This window comes from Ambystoma mexicanum, chromosome 3q, assembly GCF_040938575.1.
Source record: "Ambystoma mexicanum isolate Mex_15411 chromosome 3q, UKY_AmexF1_1, whole genome shotgun sequence".
Classification (NCBI taxonomy): Eukaryota; Metazoa; Chordata; class Amphibia; order Caudata; family Ambystomatidae; genus Ambystoma; species Ambystoma mexicanum.
Genome location: NC_090926.1, coordinates 231782568 through 231809130, shown reverse-complemented (window position 1 = coordinate 231809130; position 26563 = coordinate 231782568). Strand labels below are relative to the sequence as shown.

Sequence of the window (26563 nt, the reverse complement as noted above, 5' to 3'; positions counted from 1 at the left end):
GCAGGCCATTTGTCTCTTTCGGCCCACCTGTGACCATCGTTTTTTATTGGTCACTTTGTTGTCTAAAGTTGGTTGTTTGAAGTTGGTGGCTGCAGATTGTAAACGGGGATGCATTTGCTACACAGAGATCTCCCACTGTAGATAATGATTTGGCATGGCCTGTGATGTCACGAGGCCCATCCACTTATCTGAAGGGGACCATCATTTGGATCTGAAAGGCTTCTATTTCTTGTATTTCCTTCAAAGTTTCAGCTTCCCTTGGTTGTAGCCCCAGTTTTCACACCTCCCCCTATATTCGGGTCATGCACCAGCCAGGGCCAATTGTCCTGCCCAGAGCCCAGCTTTCAACACCTTTTAGGTAGGCCACATTTTATTGCATATGTACACAGTTGGAGTGCACAAACCAGGCTTTCAGTGGGTGGAGTCCCTTATGAAATGTGCCCATTGTCCTTGGCTGAAATTAACTCGCACACTGCATTTTCTAACATCAGCTTTTATTCTTTGACACCACGTGTGTTTTACTGATCAGAGTTCACTTTGCTTTTGCGCTAAAAGTGCAGGGCTTTCTCTTTCAGTCATTAACAAAATACACTTTTAATTACTTGCTGTTTGTTTTTCTGCTGAAAAGTGGGTCTGAATTGTCAAAGTGCACCCCCTTTTGATGGGTGACAGTTTCAGTGAAAAATGGTTGCTTTTCTTTCTCAGCCTGCAATGTGATGTGCTTTTGCAATCTGTGCTCCTTTTTGTTCTAGCCATCTCTGGATTTCCCTTTCAGAAAGACACCTGCATTGTCTGACTAAATAATAGGCCCAATTTTTCAGCATGCAGGTTTCTGAATGGTGGCAGGTCAGTTACCCAGTGGCTCGTTCAGTTACGTTGATGTGTGGCCTTTGATTACACCCCACACCCTGGACATGCCTCTGGGGGCCACACAAGTTCAATAAGGCCCACCCATGGTTTAGCTTCAAGAATGAACTACAAAAGCTTATAATAGGCCCATGATGTTTAGATAGTTTCACATGACGAGGAAAATATCAGGCGGGTGTCAGAGACAGGCGCTTAGAGTAGCAGTTGTTCAATGCTGAGCCACTTATACTAGTAGAACCTCATTGTTTGCACCTCTCAGGCAAGGACGGTTTTGTGGTCTGCGCACAGAGGACCGTTAGGTTGCATCAGTGAGAGCCTTTGACTCTATGAACCTCTTAGTGTCACAAACCCTCAGTTTATGAGGGAATCAGTCCTCTAGCCACAGTGGCCTTACTATTAGTATCTCTAAACTAGAACCCATCAGTTTGGAGATCACAGACCCTCAGAATAGGGCTGTTTTGGAGACTATCACTCTAGGTAGGTGCCCAGGACAGACACCTCAGTCTAGGGCAGTGTCAATGGCTGCGCATCGCAGAGAAAGGGAATCCCAAAGTCAAAGCCCCTCACTCTAGATCGCTTCCATCTCTGAATTCCTCATAATAAAACATTTTAAGAACCCCCACATCCCAAGCGAGATGGTTTCAGAGTCTGCGACTCTCACGCTTTAAGGATATCAACTAGGAGGGGCTCAATTATATACAAGAACATTCCCCTGGAGAAATAATTTCTGCTTTAATTTACAAATAACAAACATAGTAATTCCAGGGGTATATGTTAGGAAAATACCTTTTTTAAAATGTAATATACATTCATGTATTCTTAGTACAACCATGTGTTTCAAATCACAGCACCAAATAATAATAACATGTTTTGTCCTTTTTGTCTGTAGCGCGCAACCTCCACCCCTTAAAGATTGATACAGTTTTATTTCTTCCCACTCACTTGATGTCGTCAGGCAGCAGCCCGACATCCTTCGGGAAATATACTTACAAACATATGTTTTTACATACAACACGTTAAGACAATAGCAAAGTAAAGAGCGAAAAGTGTCAGTGTTGGGCCCTTTGTTTCTCTCCCTGGGACATTCATTATTTTTCATCTTGGAACTTCAGCTTCCATGGAACAATTGCATTCCTGGATACTGGATTGAGGCGGATATTAATGGATTGGAGTGTAGTCCTTCCTTCTATCACTCATATTAAATTATTCAAAGCAGGTGCCATTCATCGTCCATCCCTTCAATCTATAGAAAATATGGATGAAAACTATGTTCTGCGGAGCATTAAACACGCTCTGTTAAGAAGTTTGCGCACAGAACTAAAACCACAAACACATCACATACATTTGATTAGATGCAGCCTAAATGTTGTTAATTCATGGAAGGGGTATTTTGTTGAACACTGACAGACTTTGGCCCTAGACGATGGAACCACTCAAATACGAACCAGTAGTTCTCCAGGTGTCTCTGCTTGACTAGGTAATTGACTGTATAGGATGACCTTCATATCCAAATATGTGTGTTCATGCGACTGCTAGCAGTGAGTTTCTCCTCTCATGAACCTCCCTTTTCAATTACTTTGGCTCGCGGCCATGTTAACCTCTGAGCTGGGATGGCTTATTACTTAAATGCATGGGACCCATAATATATAATCTCAGTCATATCATGTCCTGCACATTGTTCAGTTCAGTTTGTTATATGTAGATTTCTTTATCATACATTTTTCTCCAACTCTCCCCTTACTTCCATAGCAATGGGGGCAGGAACCACGCTTAGCCGCCATAGAGATGTTTACACTTTTCAGCCGACTGTGCTTCCCAGATGAGACTGCATGCATTGTCAACGCTGCAGCAGATAAAACACAATTGTCTGCATGAGCTGCACTGTGGCTTTGAGCAGTATTAGGGACCCACCTGCAATACTGAATTCTTTAAAGTTGAGTGACAGTTCTCCAAGCAGAAATCTGCAAGGTAGCGCAGACGGTTTGGTGACTGTTGCTGAGATATTATATATTGAGATCAACCTCTAAACACGAATTCCTGCTTTCTTAAAGTCTCTGCATTTAAGCACTTTTTGATCTTATTTCCAGTTGCCTTCTTCTGGTAGGCTTAGCACTCAAGCACTTTGAAATTCTGTCTGACAATTGCACTTTACATTGTACCGTTTTTTGGTATTTTGTAACCCTGTTCTCTTTGAGGAGCAAGTAAACAGAAATATGTTTAGGATTAATATGAGGTGAAGTGTATATGAGGCGGGTTTGTGTTTTTTTATTGATTTGTTTTGATCTCTATTGATGTTGTATACTTTTGCATGACTGTTTTTTGTAAAGGCTATTTGAAAACCACAAACAATAAATACAAAAACAAAAATCTGTCTGTAAATGGTGCTCTATGGTGCACCCAGGAAGCAGGGGGGGGCAGCACCACATTTTGGGGGGCTGTATGGCAGTTTTGAAAGCTAGTAGTGAGAGAGACTGTTAAACCTATTGTGTGGTAGAACCCACCTGCCCCAGCCCAAAAGGCTGAGTATATATTACACCTTTATTTCGGCTACCAGTTGCATCTTTCACCCCCAAATCACCAAAGGCATAGCCAGGATTTTGTAACAAGTGGGGCGAGCAACTAATGTAGCAGGGCTCATCCTCTGCCCCCTGCCAAATGTGCAGGGGTGACTGAGCATAGTGAGGGAGCACAAACCAATCAAAGGAGTTCCAGGGGGTTCTCCCCCTGAGAATATTTTAGAAATAATGGGTTAAAATGGTGCATTTTACAGTGCACTTTCTGTGATAAATTAGGTAACAAACCACACAGTTTTCAGTCGGTTTTGTAGCTTAAGACATGAAAAAGGTCCTAAGATGCTAAGTCACGAACAATGCACAGGAGCATTTTCCAAGGCATGTTTACAATGTCTTTGCCTGCTGTATGCCAGTACTCTGCCAGTGTAAGATAAATGTTCATATTGATTTTGCCCACACATGCCCATTCTGCTGCACCTATGTCAGTATTCCCACGTAAGAACATCCTCATGTTTGTTTTCCCCTTAATGGCAATAATGATTCTATTACAAAACATGTTCATGCTGGCTCTGCCAATATATGCCTGTAGTCCCAGGTAAGAACATGCTACTGGTGACTTTGCCTAAATGCCAGTAAAACAAAAATCCATGCCACAGTAAGAAAACATGTCCTTGCTGGCTAGGCGGTCAAATAGCTCAGCAGGTTGAGCGCTTGCTGTTGCAATCTGAGTCTGATCTGTAGGTCACAGGTTCAAATCCTGGCAAGGCCAACTCAGCCGTTCATCCTCCCGAGGTTAACAAATGAGTACCAACTTCGGTTCAGTGATAATTGCATGTACGTATGTTCTCTGTACAGCAGAAAATGCTATATAAATATTATAATACAAATTCCCCCGTATAAGTGGACTCATCACGTTGTATTTGCTCCCTAATGCCAGTAAAAATGTCATTCCCCTAACCCCCATGTAAGGACAGATATGTTGTCATTTGTCTTTGACCTTAACACCAGTAAATGCAATTCCATGCCACAGTAAGGAAACATGCCCTCCCCGATGTCAATACAATGTTGCCTTTGCTCTTAATACCAGTACAACATTTACAGCCAGCCCCATTGTTGTAAACCCCCTTCACATAATAACACTTAAGTTGCCCTTGCTTTTCCCAAAAGAATGCCAGTAAAACATACCATGCTCCTGACAAAAAATGTTCATGCCCCAATGCCCCTCCCCGGGCCCCACACATATACACACATATGCAGATACACTCACACAGATTCACACACACACATTCATACACTTAACCCACCAGTCCCGCACCCATACAGATTATCTGCCATTCACATGAGCACCCAGAACCGTGACACTGCAATGTCATTCACACGCTCACTAGCACCCATGTACACCATTGCCACTGCATTAATTCATATGTGTGCACCAGACATCCCCTCCATATAACATGCACAACCTTACACATTTCCTCACATGCATACAAACTGCTCATGCACACAAACAAAACCTTTTTTAGTTTGAGCTATTAGGTGGCAGAGACACCTATAAACCGAAACTATTGCATTAGAGTACACATAGGAAGAAATGGCATATGAGATGGGGCACAAAGTTTGATGGTGTTTGGTTGTTTGCCCACCCATTGACTACCCATGGCCATGCTAATCCCTATGGCCATTCCCACCCTGTACCCGCCCCTCGCGGCCGAAAACAGTTCCTCATGGGAACTCTTTTTGCTCTCTTTAATCAAACCTTACCATCAAACTTTGCATTCAAAGTGCCTGCCACTGTTTTTCAAAGCAGTCTTCTGAGAGTTAATGACTTAATTGGAGCTGTAAACACAATTCTGGTGTAATTAAAATGTCTTATCTGGTTGAACCTTCAGCCACTCGATTTATTAGCACTGTGTTTGGGTGTGTGTGGGTGTGTGTGAAGATATGTTTAAAACAAGCATTAGCAAAGCCAACTGTTTTGGCTTGTGTACAAGATTTAGGCATTTGCCAGGCACTGCTATTAGATGCCCAGGTACTCAAACCAGTTTGCACTGGCTATGTCAGTGCCTGGCAAGTGCCTTTCCCATGCCCGTACAAAAACCCAAACTGTTGGCATTGCCAATGCTTGTTTTCTTACATCTTTCACTCCAGACTGCTTAGGCCCTACCCTAGCTATGCTTCTGCAACTTACTGGCTATTTAGTTCATGCTAATTATTGGAGGCGTGAGCCATCTAGACAGGATTGTGAATGTTAGTCAGTGCCACGCTTAGATATAATTTGTGAATGTTACCTTGCATCACATCTAGACAGGATTGTGAATGTTAGCCAGTGCCACACTTAGATATATATCCGGTGTGGATCACCAACATGAAATAGACAGGAAGGGAACCGGGGGACTGTAAATAACCCACTATCCCAATAGCTCAAACCTCTGCATACATATCTCACGCAAAAACCAATAATATCTTGGCTTGCAAATTAAACCCAGGCAACTGAAAGATAGAAAGATAGAATCATACCACGGAAAGAGCAGGGAGAGATCAGGATGGAAGGGGAAGGAGTGTATGTCAATAATATCTAGGCCTGCAAAGTCAACACAGGCAGCAATGGATAACCGACAAGGAATAGGTATGAAGGGAACGAGGGTTAGTAAATAACCCACTATCCCAAAAGCTCAAACTTCTGCATATTTATCTCACCCAAAAATCCACACAACCACCTTCTCGTACAGCAAACCGCATGGACTTCAACACATCGCAACAGCAATCAACACACAAGCCACACCAACAGCACACGAGGTCTCACATCGATCCGATATTCGCACCCGAGCTCGGCGCACTGTGAGAACCGAATGGAAGCTGCCAACAGGACATCACCCTCTCACTTTCCTACTCCCTCTCCACCTGACTAAGCACCGCCCCACCTTCGTGTTTGGAGATCCACCTGAGCGCCTGGGGACCAATTCCATTGGTGATGGTGCGCGGTACAAATACCTTTAGCATTAAAATTAACATCTAAAAGGTGAGCCCAGCAGGTAAGCCTTTAACTTCAAAATGTCAACATATTGGGTATATTGCCTTGGCAGTCTTTTGGCCTTTGCCTCTGTTCGTTTCCTGCTGCCACATTCACGTTAATGACACTTTTCTCACCTCAGAGAGCAAAGTATTTGCTTACTTTTAAAGTTTAAAGGTGAGTAAATAAACGGCTCTCCGAGGTGGGAAATTTGACAGGTTCTTGCTGTCTGGGCCGCAAGCTGGTCGTGAAAGCAGAATGATGGCTGCTCCTTCAAATTGGGGCTGGGGGCGGGTTAGCCCTACTAAGCCCATGCCTGGTGCCTCCCATGCCAGGAAGGGATTGAGTTTGGTTGCTTGATCATGAGAGTTGTTTGCCTTGTAGTGAAAAGCAAAAGTAGCCAGCCCTACTACAGCCCACTAACAGCAGAATTACTCGCAGGTGTATGTTTTGTGTATGAGACTCGGCGCATTGACTTGCACTCACCCAAACAAGCAACTCCATGCAATGTTAAGGGACGTTTTGGATATGACATATACTGCCTGGCCAGAGTTCATACTTCTACTGCCTAATGAGAGCACATGAATACTGCCTGGTCAGGAGCCATTGCCATGCCCACTACCTGGTGGCGGTCAAAACGAGTTAGAGGCAAGAGGCTCACCCATCATACACTGCGTGGTCAAACCGATCCCTTAGGAAGCTTAGGGGATGCCAGGCTCCCATCAGGCGCTATAGCTATGGCCCCCGAGGGCCCATCCGGCAGTATAAGCAATAAGGCCCCCAACTGGAAATATAGTCATGGGCCCATTGATAAACATTAGTACTGCAGGGACCAATAAGTCATTATCGATGAGCGTCCTCAGAAAGTTTAGCCTCTAATGATCGCCATAGGGTGGAATGAGTGTGGCCACACTGGGTAGTATAGTCCATTATTATGTTAGCTGCTCAGCAGAGTCATACATATAACACCTGAAAGGGGCCATCCCGTAATTGCCTGCTTGTGTGTTATCATGTACTCGTCGTTACGCACACGGCTGGCATACCTACGCTACTGTGGGTTCTGCATATGTGCCAATGTGTATGGTATCCGTGGGTCCGGGTGTGCCTGCATGGGTCCTCTATTGTGGGCTTGTACATGCAGCGACTATGGGTCTCTATATGTGTGCACTGCCTCTGTCCGCAGGAGACCTGTTTGTGAGTTGACTGTGCATGTGTGAGTGTGCATGCGCGCATACACAGTCCTAAGACTACACCGACTGACTTTTTCCCTAAATGTTCTGCATGCCATATATAGGATTTCGTTGTGAAAGCTCTTTGGGGTGTTCTCGCTCTTTGGCCACATTCACTCTTGTCGTGTGACCATTTGTCTGACGGTGCATTGGCCTTGTGATGGTACAAGGATTGTATTTTAATTGTCGATTTAATGGTCAGGGTGTCTATGGACCATAGACACCCTGAGCATTAAATAGACAATGAAAGACGAGTCCATATTATTAGGCATGATCTTCTTCTATCGGGCCATGTTGCCATCTTTCTCTTCCAAGGTGCCTCCATGTTTCATGGCCTGATTCTGTGACTGTAACCATGGGGCGTCTGCTAGCCCCCACCCCCCCGCCCCCCGAGGAGTTTCACATCCGGGCGTTGGAGGTCGAGTACCATGGTGATGTGAACCCATTGAAGACTGCCACTCTCGAGTCTGGCAAGGGCGCTCTGGACCTTGGTTGCATTCTGGAGGCCTGGATACTCTATGACCAGGCAATGAACGTAGAGCTGGAGTGGAGGCTAGGGGGGTCTTGGCCCTGGAAGTCCATGGCACGCCAAAGGCCAAGGTGTTCTCCGCCTGGAGTACTTGCTGGACGCTATAGGACAGTATCAGTCTCGCCAGCCCTATGAGTTCTGTGGACTTAAATGGTGTCTCCCTGGCACACAGCATCCTGTGGGATGGCACCTGAGCTCTGATTGCTTGTTGAAGGCTGGGTTGCCCATGTCCTAGTAATCCATGGACTGCTAGAGGTTGTCCGGAGTGGTTTGAGCCCTGGCTGATGGATTCTGGAGGATGCTTTTCTCTTTGCAAGCCGTGGATTGTTGGAGGCTGAGTTGGTCTCTGCCCTTTTACATGGAAGGTTGAAGGCTAGGTCTTGAGACTTGATACCTGCTGTGCGCTTGTACGGTCTTAGTCGCGCACTCCCTGGGTTGCTAAATGCCCTGCCATTTCATGATGTGTTCGAAACTCGGGTGGCATTGGACCTGCATGTATGCTGCAGCCTCTGTGGTCTTGTCCACAAAGGTTGATTCCATCTTGATCCTAACATGTTTGATGCTGTAGGCTGATCTGGTCTCGGTGCTGGGTGTTTGCTGGAGGATGGGAGTGTCATGGTCTTTACATTTTGAGAAATGCTTAAGCTTGGTTATACACCAGTGATTGGAACACTAGAACTGCAGGACAGCCACGCTCGCACGTGAATATGTATGGTGCCCTGCAGCGTGTGTTGTAGTCTCCTTGGGACAGTGTTCCGCTGTCCCTCATTTGGTATTCAAGTTGCGGTTCTGAGAGTAATCACATTCGCGCTAGACACTGTGTGGTGTATCAGGAGAGAGTTCTCTAAAGAAAGTTTACAAATTCTTGGTCATTGCAACATAGACAGGTGTTTATTAGGATTGCCAACCCGTGTTTCGATCATGCAGGTCTTCTTCAAGGATAATTCTAATATTTAGTACATTCAGTTTACCATCACCCATTCCAGTCCATGGCAGTCCATGGTATGCTGAACGTTGCAGTGGGCTCGCTTGACATGGGTGAAGATGGGTGAAAAAGCAATTTGGTGGTCCACTTTGGAATGACGCCTGTCCTCCCCTCTCTCTTTCAGCCTGGGAGAACCGAACCGCACAGCTTCAAGGAAAAGACGCTCAAGAAGAAGAAGGCGTGTGGCACGTGCAAGGAGGTGCTTGAGTCTCAAGGGCTGGTCTGTCGAGGTGAGTGACGCCGCCTCGATCCTGCAACCACTGGCTTCTACTATGCCATCCACCAGGCTGGCTGGAAAGGGTGTGATAACTGACTGGGGGACTGACTCGTGAAAAGTACTCTTTGCACTGCGCTAAATGGGCCTAATTCATGGTGCAAAGAATACGTTTGCACTGCAGTGGTGTTGCACTGCAAAAATACACTTTGCACCGTCTGTGAATCAGGGTGTTTGTTGGCAGTGCAAAGTGACTTTGCACTGCGCTAAAAATTCCATGAATCAGGCCATGTTTAAATTCCGTTGTCCACTTTTCCCATGTGCGCTCAGTCAATTTTGCTGTCACACTGTTCCGGAGCCGCCCATTGGTCCTTTTCACAGATTGGCACTATCCTGCCCCATAATGCCCCTCTCCCTTCCTAATACATGCCAACATGACCCCATTCAATACGCGGGGTGTTATTGAAATCCTCGTTTTCACTTTGTATTCTGGGTTCATATTGTGGAAATCAAGGACTAAAATGTGCAGAATGCCAACTTCCGAGACTAGGCTAGTATCTCCCGGATGGAATGGGGCGTGTTAGCATCTATGCTTCCAATTTCATATGGGGGAGACCACTGCAACACCCCCTCTAAGCACCTCCTCTTTTTCCCTGCTCACCCCACTTCCATCTTTTGCATGGCCTCGCAGTTTGTATAGAAGACACTCCAAAGATCCTTTTCTCCTTCATTCCCTAATTACATTTGCACCCCCTCCCTTACTCAGGTCTGGAAATGGATAAAAATGTACTGCTGGGGCGGGGGTTGGGGAGGAGTGGGGCGGGCCAAGGGGTGTGACCCCAGGCCCTATTGCTCAACACAATATCCCCCTTCAAAGAACCCAATCCTGTCAATTTGCATGAAAGGAAAGAGCATTATGGGAGCGTAAAGTTGGTCACAATTGTAAATGTGAAACATGTCTTATAGTGATTTAGAAAGAAACCCTTTTGAGGGAGTATGTTGCACTTAGTTGTTTTCATTGTCACAATACCACCCTAACAAAAAAGGGTCTGTTTATTGCCATGGCATATATATATGTGCACACATCAGTTTGGATATTGGTGCACATCATCCTTTAGGATGGAGAAGTGCCTGCGTGGGTCCGCCCACGCATCCGATAATTAAGAAGAAGAAGTTTGGATAGCTGCAACACAATATGTGAGGGTTCGGCTGTTTCGGTATTCATTCGCCCATGCTGCGTGTTTGTGAGATGCGAAAATCAGCTCATCCTCAGGGCAGATTTGGAAATTGTTAGGGTTAGCCCTTGGGCCTGGGAACTGAGCCTGACAGTGCAGTTCCAACCCATTTCCTACCCTCCACGTGTGTCTTTCTCTTGTGGGCTCTCTGGCACCCCTGTCACTCACAATCACACACAGACACCCCTTCCATGTAGTCCTGGGGGTTTTCTGACTTCCGGGCGTGCATACCTGAATCATGGCATCAGATTGACCAGATTTTCCAAAAACAAAAACCCGACAATTTTGCCAAGTCAATTCAATAGGCATTGGAGAAGGTCATTACATTGTTAGCTCTACCATTCGTGGCACCCAGAATGGCGTATCACACGGGATGTGATCGTATATCAGGGTTTCCTTCACTCCAGCGAGGTGCGGGGTATCTTCTTACGCCTACCTCAGAGTCCGTTCAGTGTTATTGCAACTATTTCAGGAGCACTTTGAAATAGGGGGGGGGGGACTTTTTCTGTATGCATGTCAATATGCCACCTTTCATTTGAAGATGCCAATACAGTCTGTATTTTTTCTTTGCATTTTGGGACTGTGAGGTCTCCTTTCCCCACAAACCAGCACTATAATTCCCAGAATGCAAAAAAACAATCTGAATTGGACTAGCAGCTCCAGAAGTGAAATGGCGATGCTGGTAGATATAGAGGGCACTAATGTTGATGAATTCTGATAGGAACAAAAGGGGCGGCAGAGGAGGGCCCTTCCCCCCTGTGTCTTTCATCTCCTCCTCTTAAACAGAGCCCTCCGATCTACAGCGGCAACACAAGATGGCTGTGTGTATACTGTCCCTCCAACACACCAGGTCAAGTTGTCGTTGTAACCTGGTCTCCAGACACCCCTTATTTGAGAACATTTGACTGTTTTTCAGAGTCTTGTCAGGACCGGGAGACATGGTGTCCCCGCAAAACTAGGAAACATGGTCTCCCCAAAATGACAGCATTCGCAAAAAGATCCTCGAAAGACGTGCGTCATGTGCAGTTAATGACGGCCACGAAAAGAAGCCATTTGGGTAAAAGGAATGCGGTGGCGATGGGACTCTGGAGGGGAGCGGCCCACGGCGGCTTTGAGCAAGGTAGCCAGGAAGTCTTGACTTGTACAGAGATGGGGTCAGCTAAATGTCAAGCAGAGGGGATTCCCGCTACGTCCTTCAAGCCCGGCCCCCACCCCCTCACGCCAGAGACCCATTTCCGGATCACCAGCACACCCTTGTGCCTTCTACTTCGCCAGGGAGGCAGAGAGGTCGGATATATATTTAGAACAGTAATTGCAGCGTGCCCTGCTGAACTTCCCGAGTAACCAGGCCTGGCCTGGGAACTACTTCCTGTCGAGAGGGGGGAGGCCCCCTGATATTTGCTTCCGGCCCATCCCCCCCACACCGCTCGGGGCTCATCCAGCCTGCCCTCTTCTCTGCCTTTCTCTCCCGCTATCCAGCTGCTCCTTTACTGCAGACCCTGTGTTTAAATCGGTTAATTCCGTTAACGTGTTTAACTGCGCCAGGCTTCCGGCAGAAGGCTTCTCTGTGCGTTCATTACCCTGTAACTAATGAATGAATGAATGGGCGTTTAAACTGCGCGGAATCACCACCACCAGGTTACAAAGCGCCTATCTTTGTTCCAGGTTTTAAGGTGTATATTGTCACCACCTAAGGCCTAAGGCGGAAATGAAACGGGATCAGAGATTGACGAGATCTAGGAAAGAGGTTGGAAGAATGGAAGGAAGCTTGAAGGTGAAAATGATGGAATTCTAAACGTATCGCCTGGATGCAGGAGGGGGTTAAGATGTGCTCAGGGTACCACGTTCATTTATCACCAGGGTTTTTTTCGTAGTTTTTTGCTGCTGAATTTTGGCCGAAAAAACTCAATGAAAAATATGGGGAGGGTGGGTAAAGGGATATAAGGGGTATGGGTGTGGGGAATAGATGGTAAATAACTGAGAAGGTGGGATTGGGGGGAACCACCCCCAAACAAAACAAAAAAGGGCGAGGAGTTTTTTCAGGCAAAAATCAACAGAAAAATACTCGGTGAAGAACGATGTAATGACATAGAAGCCTGCTTGTGCCATCGTAAGTGTAGTGAAGGCATGATTGACCGGGTCTCCACTGGGTTAGACTGTTCCTTTTAAAGTTCTAGAGGTCGCTGCCAGGCCAAGGACAGCAAAGCCCAGTATACGTATGGGTTGCTAATGATACATGATATGTATAACGCGCTTAATACCCAGAGGTTCCTAAGTGAATAAGAAATGTAAAACAAGATAAAATGAGTAGATGGTAGCGGTGGGAAAAGAAGAGGAAGAAAGCCGATGTTCCAGGATTTACCCAGTGTTGTATAAAGATTTTAAAGATATAGGCAGTATAGAGGGCAAGTAAAAGATATAAACACATCATAGGATATCACAAAACATCCGATGAATCATGTCTGCAGGCAAGATCAACTTTATGTCATGTCAACGGATATTTATACTGCACCCATCACCACCGTAGTCATCCTACAGCGCCCAACCTCGTCCAAGAAGAGGTGTATTGTGACCCTGCCAGCTTGTCTCTAGACTTTGTAGGTAAAAAGGAGGCGGGGGGGAGTGGTAGGTGAGGGGATTAGACAAAAGATAGAACAAGTTCAGTTGGGAAGATGGTAAGGGAGTGGGGATGCATGATTCCTAACTTTGATTACTAAGCATCAGTGTGATCTAAAGTTTCATGGGCACCTAGCTTGTTTTGAAGAATAGCTTTAATGCGATGGTCAAATCTCGACCGGACGATGCACGGTAGATGTGTGCGACGTGTGGTTTCATGATGGTCATCAGATGTGCTGACGCGGGCCCTTGTGGCTTGGAGGCTTTCACCAGCTTATTTTGTAAGAAACAATTCCCGTGTTCAGGGCGAGAGCTCTGGGTTTGCCAAGCCAGCTGCACGCATGCGTCAGCGCCAAGAGTTGGATGTTTATAGAAGTGTGGGTGAGGGCAGAGGAGAAATGATGGATACGAGGGATGTTAAATTGGATTCTATAACCAAAGACCTGACTAATTCACTGTGGGTTTCAGGTGCATGAAATAGAAACATGACAACAATGTCCTCATCGAGTAGGTATTTCAGTAAGGTATGAAGGGATGTCTGGGTTGGCCAAGTTTTACGTCCTGCTCTTCTGTTAAGCGCTCTAGTGAATATAAATAAAATGAGTCTAGGAACATAGCAATGGCCATCAAAAGTTATGCATAGGCCCAAATGTCATGCCCTTGTTTTCTAATTGTAAGTGGTATGCGAATGAATGCAGCAGCGGGCAGACTTTCCACAATTATATGATCGTTTATTTATATAGCGCCTATACACAATGTGTTTCAAAGCGCTTCAAGGCAAGAGAGGGAACAAGGGAAAATACAACCACATTCTTACAGGCCAGGAACAGTATGGATGTGAAATTAACTATCGTACTCGGCCTGATGACATTTCAGATAGTGCAAGAGCTAAGACATAGATAAGGAAGGGAGGGGGAGAGTGGGAAGGAAATGGAAACAGACAGGCGACTACCGGACTAGGCCGGGCGGCATTTCTGGTAGAGCCGGAGAAAAACAAAAGGTGAGGGAGAGGGGTGCAGAAAGGGAGGGGAGGAACAAAACAAGCGACTATCATACTAGGCCTGACGACATTTCAGATAGTGCTGGGGAGGTGGTGGGGAGGAAAAAAATAGTAATGGGAGGGTGGAGGAAACGGACGAGGTTGCTATCATATTAGGTCCAGGGACAATTCTGATAGAGTAAGTGCATAGAAGAAAGTAAGGGGAGGAGATAGGAAAAGGGAGAAGGGAACGGAGGAGAGAAAAGAGTAAGCAGTCAAAAAGAGTGGAGAAGCAAGAGTGGAGAGCGAATACAATTGCAGAAGTCAGTAGTAACACATAATGTTGCAAGCCAAGATACAAGATGAAGATGGGAACAGCATGATTCAGGGCCACCATGAGTACAAGATGCAAAGGAAGTCCAGCATGAGAGTTGAGAAAGAGTGATGCACCGTGAATGAATGAAGTACATAAAAGTCAAATCCAGCATTGGCCACAAGACAGTGATGGTGAAGGAAGGCACCAGGTGGCAGGGGCTTGCTAAGTGGTGAAAATGAGCAGCAGGCAGGAAGGTACCAGGTGGGCGGGGCTTCGGTCAGGTGACCTAGATAAACTTGCACCTGCTCCCCATCTGCAAAGACAATGACTTCAGCACTTTTACCTCTGACCCTCCCCTAGTGATACAATGAACGCCAGTCAGGGGCCTCCTTCTCCTAACAAGGAACCTCACCACCAGTGTCCTTTCCCCCAGATCGCTTCACCCCATCGGCCAAGGCTCGCAGCCTGCAGGCCCTATAGGACAGTGACCTCAAACATCAGAAGTTCCTTACATCAAATAAGACAGCTGGCAAACCATGCTTCTTCTATCACTCTCCTAAGACCCTCATCTCCACCCTCACCCTAAGCAGACTAGATCCCAAACCCATCCTCCTCCTTGCACTTTATCCATACTTACATTTCCCCTGTACAAAGTGCTACACTTGGCCACCGGCACCCTGTGTAACCTTCCACGATCCTCTTTCTCCTCTGCGCAACGCCTCCTTGTGCGGTGGCTCTCCATGCAGAATTGCTCCCACTTTACCCTACTGCTTATTGTCGTTAAATGTATAGCGGACTCTCCCTGCGAGACTATCTATGCCCATCCCCAAGCTGTACCATCGCAGGGCCACTTCAGCGTCCATGCATACACATTGATCAGCCAGAGTTGGGGGGGGGCTGAGCCTTAGGGTACACTGTAAGAGCCGGCGGAGATCTGTGGTTACCACGGACTGGTGTAGGCAGAGGATGGCTGCGGCATAAGCTGCTGTATTATTTAGATGAAGAAATACTTTTACACAACTTCAAGGATGCTGCACTGTGGAAGGACAAAAGGTAATCACATCCTAGTGGGACGTGTTATGCGTAAATATCATACAATCAGGGCACAAGTCCAGGGAGCACGCAGGTGAACAGTAACGCTTCCTTTTTTCAGAGGATGGATGCCGTCCCCCGTGTGTGTTGCATGGAATTAAAATTATGCATATTTGCTGCACGTACTTGGAGTACACAGTTCCATGGCCAGGGTTTGGACGCATCACACACTCGAAGCCACAATGCCATGGGCAGGTTTCAGACGCAGCACGCACTTGAAGCTGCAATGCCATGGCCGGGGTTCGGACGCATCACACACTTAAAGCCACAATACCATGACCAGGTTTCAGACGCAGCACGCACTTGAAGCCGCAATGCCATAGCCACGGTTCGGACGTAGCACGCACTTAAAGCCGCAATGCCATGGCCAGGGTTTGGACGCAGCACGCACTTGAAGCCGCAATGCCATAGCCAGAGTTCGGACGCAGCACGCACTTGAAGCCGCAATGCCCTGGCCAGGTTTCAGACGTAGCACGCACTTGAAGCTGCAATGCCATGGCCAGGGTTCGGACTCAGCACGCACTTAAAGCCGCAATGCCATGGCCAGGGTTTGGACGCAGCACGCACTTGAAGCCGCAATGCCATAGCCAGAGTTCGGACGCAGCACGCACTTGAAGCCGCAATGCCCTGGCCAGGTTTCAGACGCAGCACGCACTTGAAGCTGCAATGCCATGGCCAGGGTTCGGACTCAGCACGCACTTAAAGCCGCAATGCCATGGCCAGGGTTTGGACGCAGCACGCACTTGAAGCTGCAATGCCATAGCCAGGGTTCGGACGCAGCACGCACTTGAAGCCGCAATGCCCTGGCCAGGTTTCAGACGCAGCACGCACTTGCAGCTGCAATGCCATGGCCAGGGTTCGGACTCAGCACGCACTTAAAGCCGCAATGCCATGGCCAGGGTTTGGACGCAGCACGCACTTGAAGCTGCAATGCCATAGCCAGGGTTCGGACGCAGCACGCACTTGAAGCCGCAATGCCCTGGCCAGGTTTCAGACGCAGCACGCACTTGCAGCTGCAATGCCATGGCCAGGGTTCGGACTCAGCACGCACTTAAAGCCGCAATGCCATGGCCAGGGTTTGGACGCATTACACACTCAAAGCCACAATATCATGGCCAGGTTTTGGACGCAGCACGCACTTGAAGCTGCAATGCCATGGCCAGGGGTTGGACGCAGCACGCACTTGAAGCCGCAATGCCATGGCCAGGGTTTGGACGCAGCACGCACTTGAAGCCGCAATGCCATGGCCAGGGTTCGGGCGCAGCACACACTTGAAGCCGCAATGCCAAGGCCAGGGTGCTGACGCAGCACGCACTTGAACTAATCCGTTCCATGAATTCAAACTCATGGGATCAGCACAGGGGCAGGGCCAGGGCAGAAGTAAACACACCAGACTCGGGTATGGATGCCACTATGGCAACATAGTTATAAACACATTAAATCATCAGCAAACCATCAAATGTCACTTTTCCATATTATATATCACAAACCAGAACAAGCATCACATCCCCAAAGAGACAGGTGCACCAGGCGGACCATTTCTCTACGCCCCCAGGGCGGTGCATGGTGGTAAGGGCCCTGTTGCCTCCCCACCATGCCCTTCTCAGGGGGGTGATACCAGGAGGCAGATCACACACACTGGCCCAAAACTGCCTGCCTCCTGATCCCGCCCCTCCCCCCACAGGACCCCCTGCTGGTTGTTCTAACATTATGATGGAGGGGGGGCGCCCTGTGCCCTCCACTAAACACTATTCCAGCTCTGGAGTCCCCTGGAAGGATATCGTAGTGCCCACGTGGTCCTCCCCCAGCTGCCACAGGGGTGCAGACCCACCAGGCAAAGCCTGCAAAGCCGACATGCCCTTCTGTCATGACACCAGTTCCAGCTGCCATCCTCCAGTGCCAAACACTGCTTCCCCCGTGGCCGCCCCCTGGCCCGCCAATCTGGCATCCCTGCGATAGGCAGGTCTTTTGCCTCCATGCCACATGACCACAAGGCTAAACGCAGCCATTAGACCACACAAATGTCTTTAAAAGAATCCTTAAAATGTATGATATTGCATTAAAATTGCATATATATAGAAAAGACTCCCAGACTTAGATGTTTTTTCACCTGGTTTAAAATTGCATTGTGAAAGTGTTTAAAATTGCATTGTGAAACCTAGGCCTTTTTGCCCTATACAGGACTCTCAGACTTTAAAATTGCATTGTGAAAGTAGTACCACTCTGTGGTGTTGACTTCCTAGCAAATCATTCATCTACCAAACTTCTACCATTGTCTGAGCGCCTATTGTCTTGTCCAACTGTCTACTATTGTCTCGTCTCTCTCTGTCTTGTCTGCTTGTGCCACTCCCTGCATCCCTCCCTAGTGTTATCGCCGCCCACCCTTCCTCTTCTCTCCTCTTACCTCCTACTCTATGGTGCTCTCCGCCTCTGCTCTCTATCAACTATCCTGCTCTCACTAAATCTGGTAGGAATAAGTTTAAAAAGTACATCCTGGTCTCCAACCCAGGCCTCCCTATCGCTGACAACTATATTAGTGCCTCCTCGAGGCAAACCCTCACCGACATCCTCTTTGTCATTCCCTCGCCAGTCCTATGGACTCTTCATATTGTCTCTGTGCTTTCGCCTCTATTTTCTTCTCCAATTAATGGTGGCACCTGGTGGCACCTGGTGGGTGGCCCTCCTGGCCTCCTTTGACTCCTCTAAGGTCATCATTAATGTTTTCCTGAATAGTACCGTCTTGGTCCAAGGCCCTCAGGCCAACCTTCTCCTCTTTGAAAGATGCTTCCCGCGCCTCATCAATTTCCTTCCTTCTCCTGCAGTCCCCTCTGTTCCCTCTATGGCTTCCTTGCCTCCCCCTGCTGTCTCGTCCTTGGCTACCTTACCCTCCCTCCTTTTTTGCCCCCCCCTCAGGCATCTTCTACACCTCCACAGGCCATACCTCTGAATTGTACCCCTCCCGGAGTCTTTCAAGAACGGCAACTTTCTCCATATTGCCACTCTTAACTGTCGCTCAGCTGTCAAACACTACTCTGACATCTGCGGCCTCCTGGAAGAACTTGACCTCGATGTCCTTGTCTCACCGAGACATGGTTTACGGCCATCTCTGTCATGAGCTTTGACACTCTCCTCCCTGACGACTACAGGATCCTCTCTGCGCCCAGGTCCAACCGGTCCGGAGGGGGGTGTAGCACTGATCTTCCCCGAGTGCATTCCTGCCCCTGTCATTCCTACGCAGGCGTACTCCTCCTTCGAATGCCTCATCTGTAGTCTCTCTCTCCCCAGGCCATTCCCTTATTGTGGCCACCATATATGGGCCACCTGGTTAGATCTCCTCCTTCCTTTCTGAGTGGGCGGACCTCTCCTCTTCACTCCAGGTCTCGACCACTCAACTCCTCCTTCTTGGAGACTTTAACATTGACCTGGATGCTTCCTGTCCTTCCTCTTGACTCTTTCACAACCTCTGTGACTCTCTCTCACTCTCTATCCTCCCCTCTGGCCCGACTCACTCTGCAGGGCACACTCTGGATGTTCTGATCTCTACAGACCTTCCCCTTTCTATTACTCTCAGCACTCATCTCTCCTGGAGGGTCACTTTCTCCTTTCCTCCCGGCTCACTCTCTCCACCCCGCAGGCCAAGTCAATTCCAGCACTGCCACCTACCTTCTCGGTTACCCAACCCATGAAGCCTGTGTCAGTTGAGGCTTTCGCCGCCACTTTCTTACCACCGCCTCCCCCTGTGGCTGACTCACACCCAGGCACAGCCCTCTCCATGCTCCACTCTGCTATATCTGATACTCTCAATGTTCTTGCCCCTGTCATGAGGATTCGCTTGAAGCCCAAAGCCAAGTGCAACTCCTGGTACAACTCAGACCTCGTTACCCTTAAACGCAAGTGCAGGGTGGCTCAGAGTAAATGGCGCGCTTCCGGTACATCCTCTGAAAAATTGGCCTGCCGCCTGCTCCAAAGGCAATACCGGCTCTCTGTCCGCACCAAGAAGAGAGCACACATCCAAGTCTGCATCTCTGCGGCATCTAACAACTCGGCCATCTCTTTAACATCTGCAAGGAGCTGGCCAATCCTGCTGCAGTCGCTACCTCTCCTGTCCCCTTCCAGGCCCTCTACACGGCCCAGGCTTCTCATTTGATCTCTAAAACTCAGGACATCCTGTCCTCTCTCTCTTCCTTTCCTCCTGCCCCCTCTACTCCCTACTCTTCCTCTGGCCACCTCTCCTCCCTCCTTCTCTGCCTTTCCCTTGTTCTCCCCAGACAAGGTTTCTAGAAAAGTCTGATCTATGAAAGTCTTGTCAAAACAGGTTCACCCCTGGTCCTCCAAAACCACCAAGGAGTACATTGACACCTTAGCCCCTGCTCTGGCTGACTTCTGCAACCACTCCTTCGCCACCAGGGTCTTCCCTTCCCCCCTGAAGCACTCCCTTGTGCACCCTCTTCTTAAGAAACCCACTGCCGACCCCTCCTCCTATCGCTCAATCTCCATCACTCATTTCCTGGGCAAACTCCTGGAAAAGCTGGCCACCTCCCAGCTTAATCTTCACACTGAATCTGTTAGTTGTCTCCATGACCATCAGTCTGGCTTAAGAGCTGCGAGAAGCACAGAAACCCCTCTCCTGAACATCCGTGAAGACATGCTCTCCAACCTCGATTCCAACACCGCCTGTGTCCTCATCTAACATGACCTCTCTTCTGCCTTTGACACTGTCAACCATGCCATCCTGCTCAACCATCTCTGTGATAACCTCAGTATCACCGATCAGGCCTTGGCTTAGCTGACCTCTTCCCTCTCTGAAGGACCCTCCCAGGTCCCGCTTGGGCCCTTCCTCTCCTCTATCTCTATCTCTACCTGTGGTGTTCCCCAGGGCTTTAGTCTCTCTCCCTGGCTGTTCAACCAATACCTGGCACTTCTGCCCACTGCATTGCCTCTCTCTGCCCCAACATTCACTGAGATGCGGATGACACTCAACTCATTTTCAGGCTCCCTTCAGCCACTTCTTCTCCTTTGCTCATCTCTGTCTGTCTGCTATCCAGGAGTGGTGTGCCACCAATGATCTCTGCCATGATGCCAGTAAGACCGGGATTCTCCTCATCGGTGCACCGGCTCCCTACTTTCCTGTCACTCTCTGGCAGGCCTCACTTGGCCCTCTTCCTGCTGTGGAGGGTAAGAACCTCAGGGTCACCTTCGACTTCACACTCTCCTTCTCTCCTCACATCTCCAACGTCTTTAAGAAGTCACACTACCAGCTGCACCTCCTCAGAGGTATTATTCATTTCCTCTCCTTCCCACAGAAGCTCACTGTCTCCAGAACTCTCGTTCACTCTAGGCTGGACTACTGCAACAGCCTCTTTCTAAATCTGCCTGCTTCTGCTCTCCTCTTTCTGCAACTCATCCAGAACGGGACTGCGGGACATGTCCTTGGCCTCAAGCCCAGGGATCGTATCTCTTCAGGACTGAAATCTCTGCACTGGCTCCCAGTGGCTGTGAGGATTAAGTTCAAAACCCTCTGCATTGTCCACAAGGCTTTCTGGGACCTGGGGCCTCAATACCTTCAACTCTCTCTTCCTAAAAATCTTCCTTCTCGATCTCTTCGCTCATCTGCCTCCAACTCCCTCAGGGTCAGTTCTTCGGCTGGGGCCTCCCTCTGGAACAGCCTCCCTGCCTCCCTGAAACTTGAGGATCACCATCTCCGGTTAGGGAAGCACCTCAAAACCTTCCTCTGCTTCTGCATTCTCTCCTCCTCTCCTCTGCTGAACTCCTGTCTGAAACGGCACTGGTCCCCTGGCTACCCTCTGATCTTGGGCCCAGGCCCCCTGCCCTGCCAGTTGCACCCCTGCACTGCCTCCTTGGCATCCCCCGCACTTGCGGACTGTTTTCTGTATCCCTACAGCCCCTTACCAGCACCTGACACCTGCTGTTTGCACTTACTCTTGCACTTGCCACCAGCTGGCCGCACTATTACTTATCGCTTATTTATTCTATTTAATTTAATGTTGTTCCCATGTACTGCACTGCCTCCTCCCCCTTCCCCGCTGCACTTTTCCCTTTCCCCTTCCCTTGCACATGTGCAATCTCAATGTCACTGGGCCTAGTAAGGTCGTTGTCTCTGTCTTCCCTCTGGTCCCCCTCCCTTGCCTCGTTGCGCCTTAAAACACTTGTGTATAGGCGCGTTATAAATGCCATATCATATCATATCATATTGACTTCTATATATTTTGATACAGATTTTTCGACATAAAAAGTGTGCACCTTTTTATACTAAGCCACCAATGTTATAGAAAAATATGTTCTCTTGGCCAGCAATGGTATAGAAAAATATGTTCTCTTGGCAAATGCTTATTTGTTGTGTGCGTGTGCTTCAAATTGGAAAGACAAATTGAATACCATTTGCATATTTCACTTTAGGAAATGTTCACTTCCTATAACGTCACTTCCCATTGCATATGTCAGTGGCGACCCACATTTTCTCTTAGGACTTCTTGAGCTCTGCATACAGTATCATATGCAGTTCACATTAGATACGTTGATACATTACCAAGCACATGGTAGCCAGAGAATTTCAAGCTATATAAGGATATGGGGGCACTACTCTGTGTAATATTATATTGAAGAAAGAAAAGAAATATAAATCCACTCATTTCAAGTGTATTCAGGTGCTCTCGGCCCACCCTTGCTACAAAGGGATCACAATATGCTTCAGATCAATTCCTCAGTTCCACGGATGAAATACCTGGTTACTCCTCTCGAGGTATCACAATGACCTCTTCGTTTTGTATAAAAAAATGTATATTTTTATTATTTCAATTCAAAATACTTGATATCTCAAATCACATGAGGATTCACATTCTTCTCCTAAATTAAATTTTGTGGCGCCTTGAAACACTTGTGTATAGGCGCGTTATAAATGCCATATCATATCATATCATATCATATCTTTAAAAAAAACAAGAAAACAAAAACATTATATCCCTTGCCCCTAAGGGGTTCGTGATACTCTTCTTTAAATGACTCACAGAAGCGTTGTATTCATAACTTCAAATGCGTTCTTCCCACAACTATGCATTATACAGACTATGCATCAGATAAATCTCAGTTTTGTGTCAACGTGCTAGCTGAACCACACCAGCAAAACCTCTGTGCAGTCCTCACAATCGACACCACACCACAGGTTTCGGGGCATTGTGCCCCTTCTTCAGGAGAAACTGCTACAATGAATCATGGACTGTCAAAAAGAAAAAAAACAAGGACCCAATAGTCAGATATTCTATTTAATCAATATCAACACTACGTGTGCTTTTTTAACAGTGAACCAACCTGTTTAGTTTCTTAGTTTCAACCTCCTACTAGGGTGCTTTTTTAATTCTTGTTGTGAAGTCTGTAAGATATATAAAATATCACTTTCAGTATGAAATGTCCCCTATGCTCTGATATGCGCAAGCGAAAAATACAGGAAACACTAAGTGTTTAACAAAAAGTGACCTGCTTTTCTTAATAGTGGATGTTGTAAACAAGGTTAAGTTCTCTGAGTGCCGGTATCCGTTAATGGCTTCTCCCCTTCATTCTGAAACAAATGACAAATACGTGTCTTAGTGTGTTTCTATCCCGCAATATGCATTTAGTAAAACTCCTGCTGGTCAAAAATCTCTGCTCCCCGTTCACCTCTAGTCTTACCTGCTTGCATAGTCTCTCAAGCACGATGCGGGAACAGTAACCCAGCTGCTTCGACAGCCTCCCGTCACGCATCGCCTGCACTTTATCCCTTGTGAGGCTGATCAAGTGATTGCAACTTGGTCACGTGATCACTAGTTTGGCAGAACGAACTCTACTGACGCGGTCATGTGTATAGTAATCATATGTTATAGTGGGTAGCTATTGTTTAGCTTAACTAAATCCTATTTCCTACTGTGTGTGCTCAATGGTAACCTTCTGTCTACTTGACGCTGTAAGTGCAGCTCTATTCTGCTCCTGTTGGAAATTCCACCAGCCATCTTTAAATGCCTTCTCTTGTAAATGGGCTCTGGCCAACAGGCTCTAATACTGCACTAAATAAGCGCCATAGTTAACACCCTTTATAGAACACCGATTTAATAATGAATACAAATCTGCTTGCAAGGAAGAAGTCCTTATATGCAATGTCCATTTCCCTCACCAATTAAACTCTATTTTGATGATGTGGTTACAACTTCACAACATAATCAACACGATCCCCATACCTTTACTGTTGTATTGTATTCATCACAAATGGTATGACATCTAATTATATGGAACTTCAACGAGGTTTCTAGACTTGATGTAAATATTAGGATTGATACTTTTGAATTAGTAAGTCTTCAAAATACCCATTCAAATATGTTTCTTTCAATTAAGATTACTGCACAATATAGACATGTCATTCACTAGTTATTCATATCATCGTATTCAGGTATATCACGTCTGTTGTTTTACACACAACATTTTCTGCTTACAACCTAACTACTATGCAATAAAAAGTATGCTGAAATCTCTCATTATTTTTCCGTCTACACAACACCAGCATCTCCTCAAATTGGTTTTAAATAAAACAACTCAAATCAAACTCCATGTTCATCCCCCTGGGGTCCAGGGAACCCAGTCTGTCAATCCATTGAATTTCCTTATGTCTTAACAAAATGTTTATATCACCCCCTCTTTTCGGACATTTAACTTGTTCCAATACTATCAGTTTCATTTGTGCTATGTGTAATTTGAAGTGTTGAGCTACCGGTGAATATAGTGAACCTGTGCGAATATTATACTAATGGTCAGTCCATCTAGTTTTTACTTTCCTAGTTGTTAATCCCACGTAAAATAAACCACATGGGCATCTGATGCCGTAAATCGCATTGGTTGAATCACAAGTACTAGTATGCCGTAGTTGAATTGCTTTGCCTGTATGCGGGTGATTAATGCTATTCCCTATGACGTTGTTTCAATGCTGGCCGTTATTGCAAGGGAGAGTCCCTTTGTATGTAATATTTTCTTTCTTGGATTGAAAGTAAACAGCCTGAATCAAGTGATCTTTCACAGCTTTCCTCTTCCTATGTGCAAAAGTTGGGATATCTTCAAATATTTGGGCAAGTATTGGGTCAATTTTCAACATTTCCCAGTTATTTCTTATGATTTCTTTAATCCTATGACTTTGTTCTGAATAAGTTGTCACATATACTCCTTTTTCTGACATTGTCTTTTTTGTGGATTCAAGAGTTTGTAATCTTGGTACTGCTGATACCTTAATCTGTGCTGCTGCCACTGTCTCTTTTGAGTATCCTTTCCTAAGAAATTTGTCATGTAGTTTCAATGATTGTTCCCGAAATTCCACATCTTCTGATATGATTCTCTTGTACCTGACAAATTGACTGTACGGTATGCTTTCTATAGTGGTCTTGGGATGAAAACTCGATGCTAGTAAAAACCTATTTTTGTCCGTTGGTTTATTGTAGGTTGTGGTTTCTAGTTTATGGTTTTTGACATAGATCTCGAATGTCCAAAAATTGGATCCGAGTAATACTGGTCTGTGTCGTGAACTTGATCCTTGGTGCTAATTGGTTCATATGCAGGAAGAAGTCCATCAGTTCTCCTTGTGTGCCTCTCCACACCCTAAATACATCATCAATAAACCAGTAAAGGTACTTCAGATGTTTCCGATATTCTGGATGATTCAAAACCAGTGTCTGTTCAAGATAAGACATGTATTTATTGGCTTATCCTGGCACTATAGTCGCTCCCATGGATGTTCCTGATAGTTGGACAAAATACTGTTTTTCAAACGTGAAGAAATTGTTGGATAGAACCAATTTTAATAGGCTCAGTACGCATAGCTTATTAGCTACACATCCTTCTGAGGATAAGAGAAGCCACCCCATCGCTTCTAACGCAGCTTCATGTGAGATTTTTGTGTATAGGCTACACACGTCCATTGTGAAGAGTATGTCCACTGTCTAGTCAGTCTAGATCCTTGATCTTCAGTAGAAAATCTGTGGTATCTTTTGAGATAAGTTTGAGTGGATTGTACCAGTGGTTGGATAACATTATCTATGTACTGAGTGAGAGGTTCCAAAAGACTGTCAGACTGCGCTATTATCGGTCTTCCAGGGGAGTTTGATAAACGTTTGTGTACTTTAGGCAAAATGTACAATACTGGCATAACCGGATAACGTTTGGTCAGGAATGATTTCTTTTTTTCTGATCTCCACTCATTCTGCTCTGCTTCGTCCAAGAACGAATTGATGGCGTGTTTTACTTGCTCAGTCGGATCTTGGAAGACTTCCAGGTATGTTTCTTGATCAGTTCGTTGGCGTTCAATATCTTCTTTTTATTTAACACAATCCATTATTACCAGAGCGCCTCCCTTATCCGCGAGTTTCAGTATTATTTCTTGGTTCCCGCACAGTCGCAATAATGATTCTCTTTGTGTTTTGTAAAGTTTCCTCTGTTTTTGTTTCTTAAATGAAAGTTTCTCAAATTCACTCAATGTTTTCTTTTGGAATACTTCTAAAACATGATTCTGTCCAGAGGGCCTCAAAATATAATTATTTTGATAGAAAAGGAAGAGGTCATTGTGATAGCTCGAGAGGAGTGACTGGGTATCTCATCAGTGGAACTGATGAATTGTTCTGAAGCCAGGGAATTTCACCCAGTATTAAAGCACATTTAATATAAGATCATAGTACAATCCCACCAATGACCTTTGACAGGCAACCTGATAATTACCAACTCTAATAAGGGCCAGCTTCCAGGGAATTTCTCTTGTTCAGTTTGTTGCTGCTGTTTTGTGTTTTTTCACACACTTCACAAATGTTCTGTAAACCAATCTGCACTTGCTTATCTTTGCTCAGTCTGTGTAGCGAGCAAGGAGGGGGGTGATCGAGCTCTCCAAAACCTCAGTCAATTCTTTCACACTGTTGTGCTCCTCACACTGTGAAGCCGTCTCAGCAGTGCACTGGTTCAC

General features: G+C 46.5%; 1 protein-coding gene across 3 annotated transcripts in view; it reads left to right on the top strand.

Annotated features, from left to right (window-relative positions):
* Positions 1-26563, top strand: part of TNS2 (tensin 2) — a 590960-nt gene that overhangs the window by 191475 nt on the left and 372922 nt on the right. For all 3 annotated transcript variants that reach the window (XM_069653619.1, XM_069653621.1, XM_069653620.1), the window contains exon 2: positions 9258-9363. In XM_069653619.1, coding sequence (XP_069509720.1) covers positions 9258-9363 — 106 coding nt within the window. The remainder of the gene's footprint in view (positions 1-9257; positions 9364-26563) is intronic.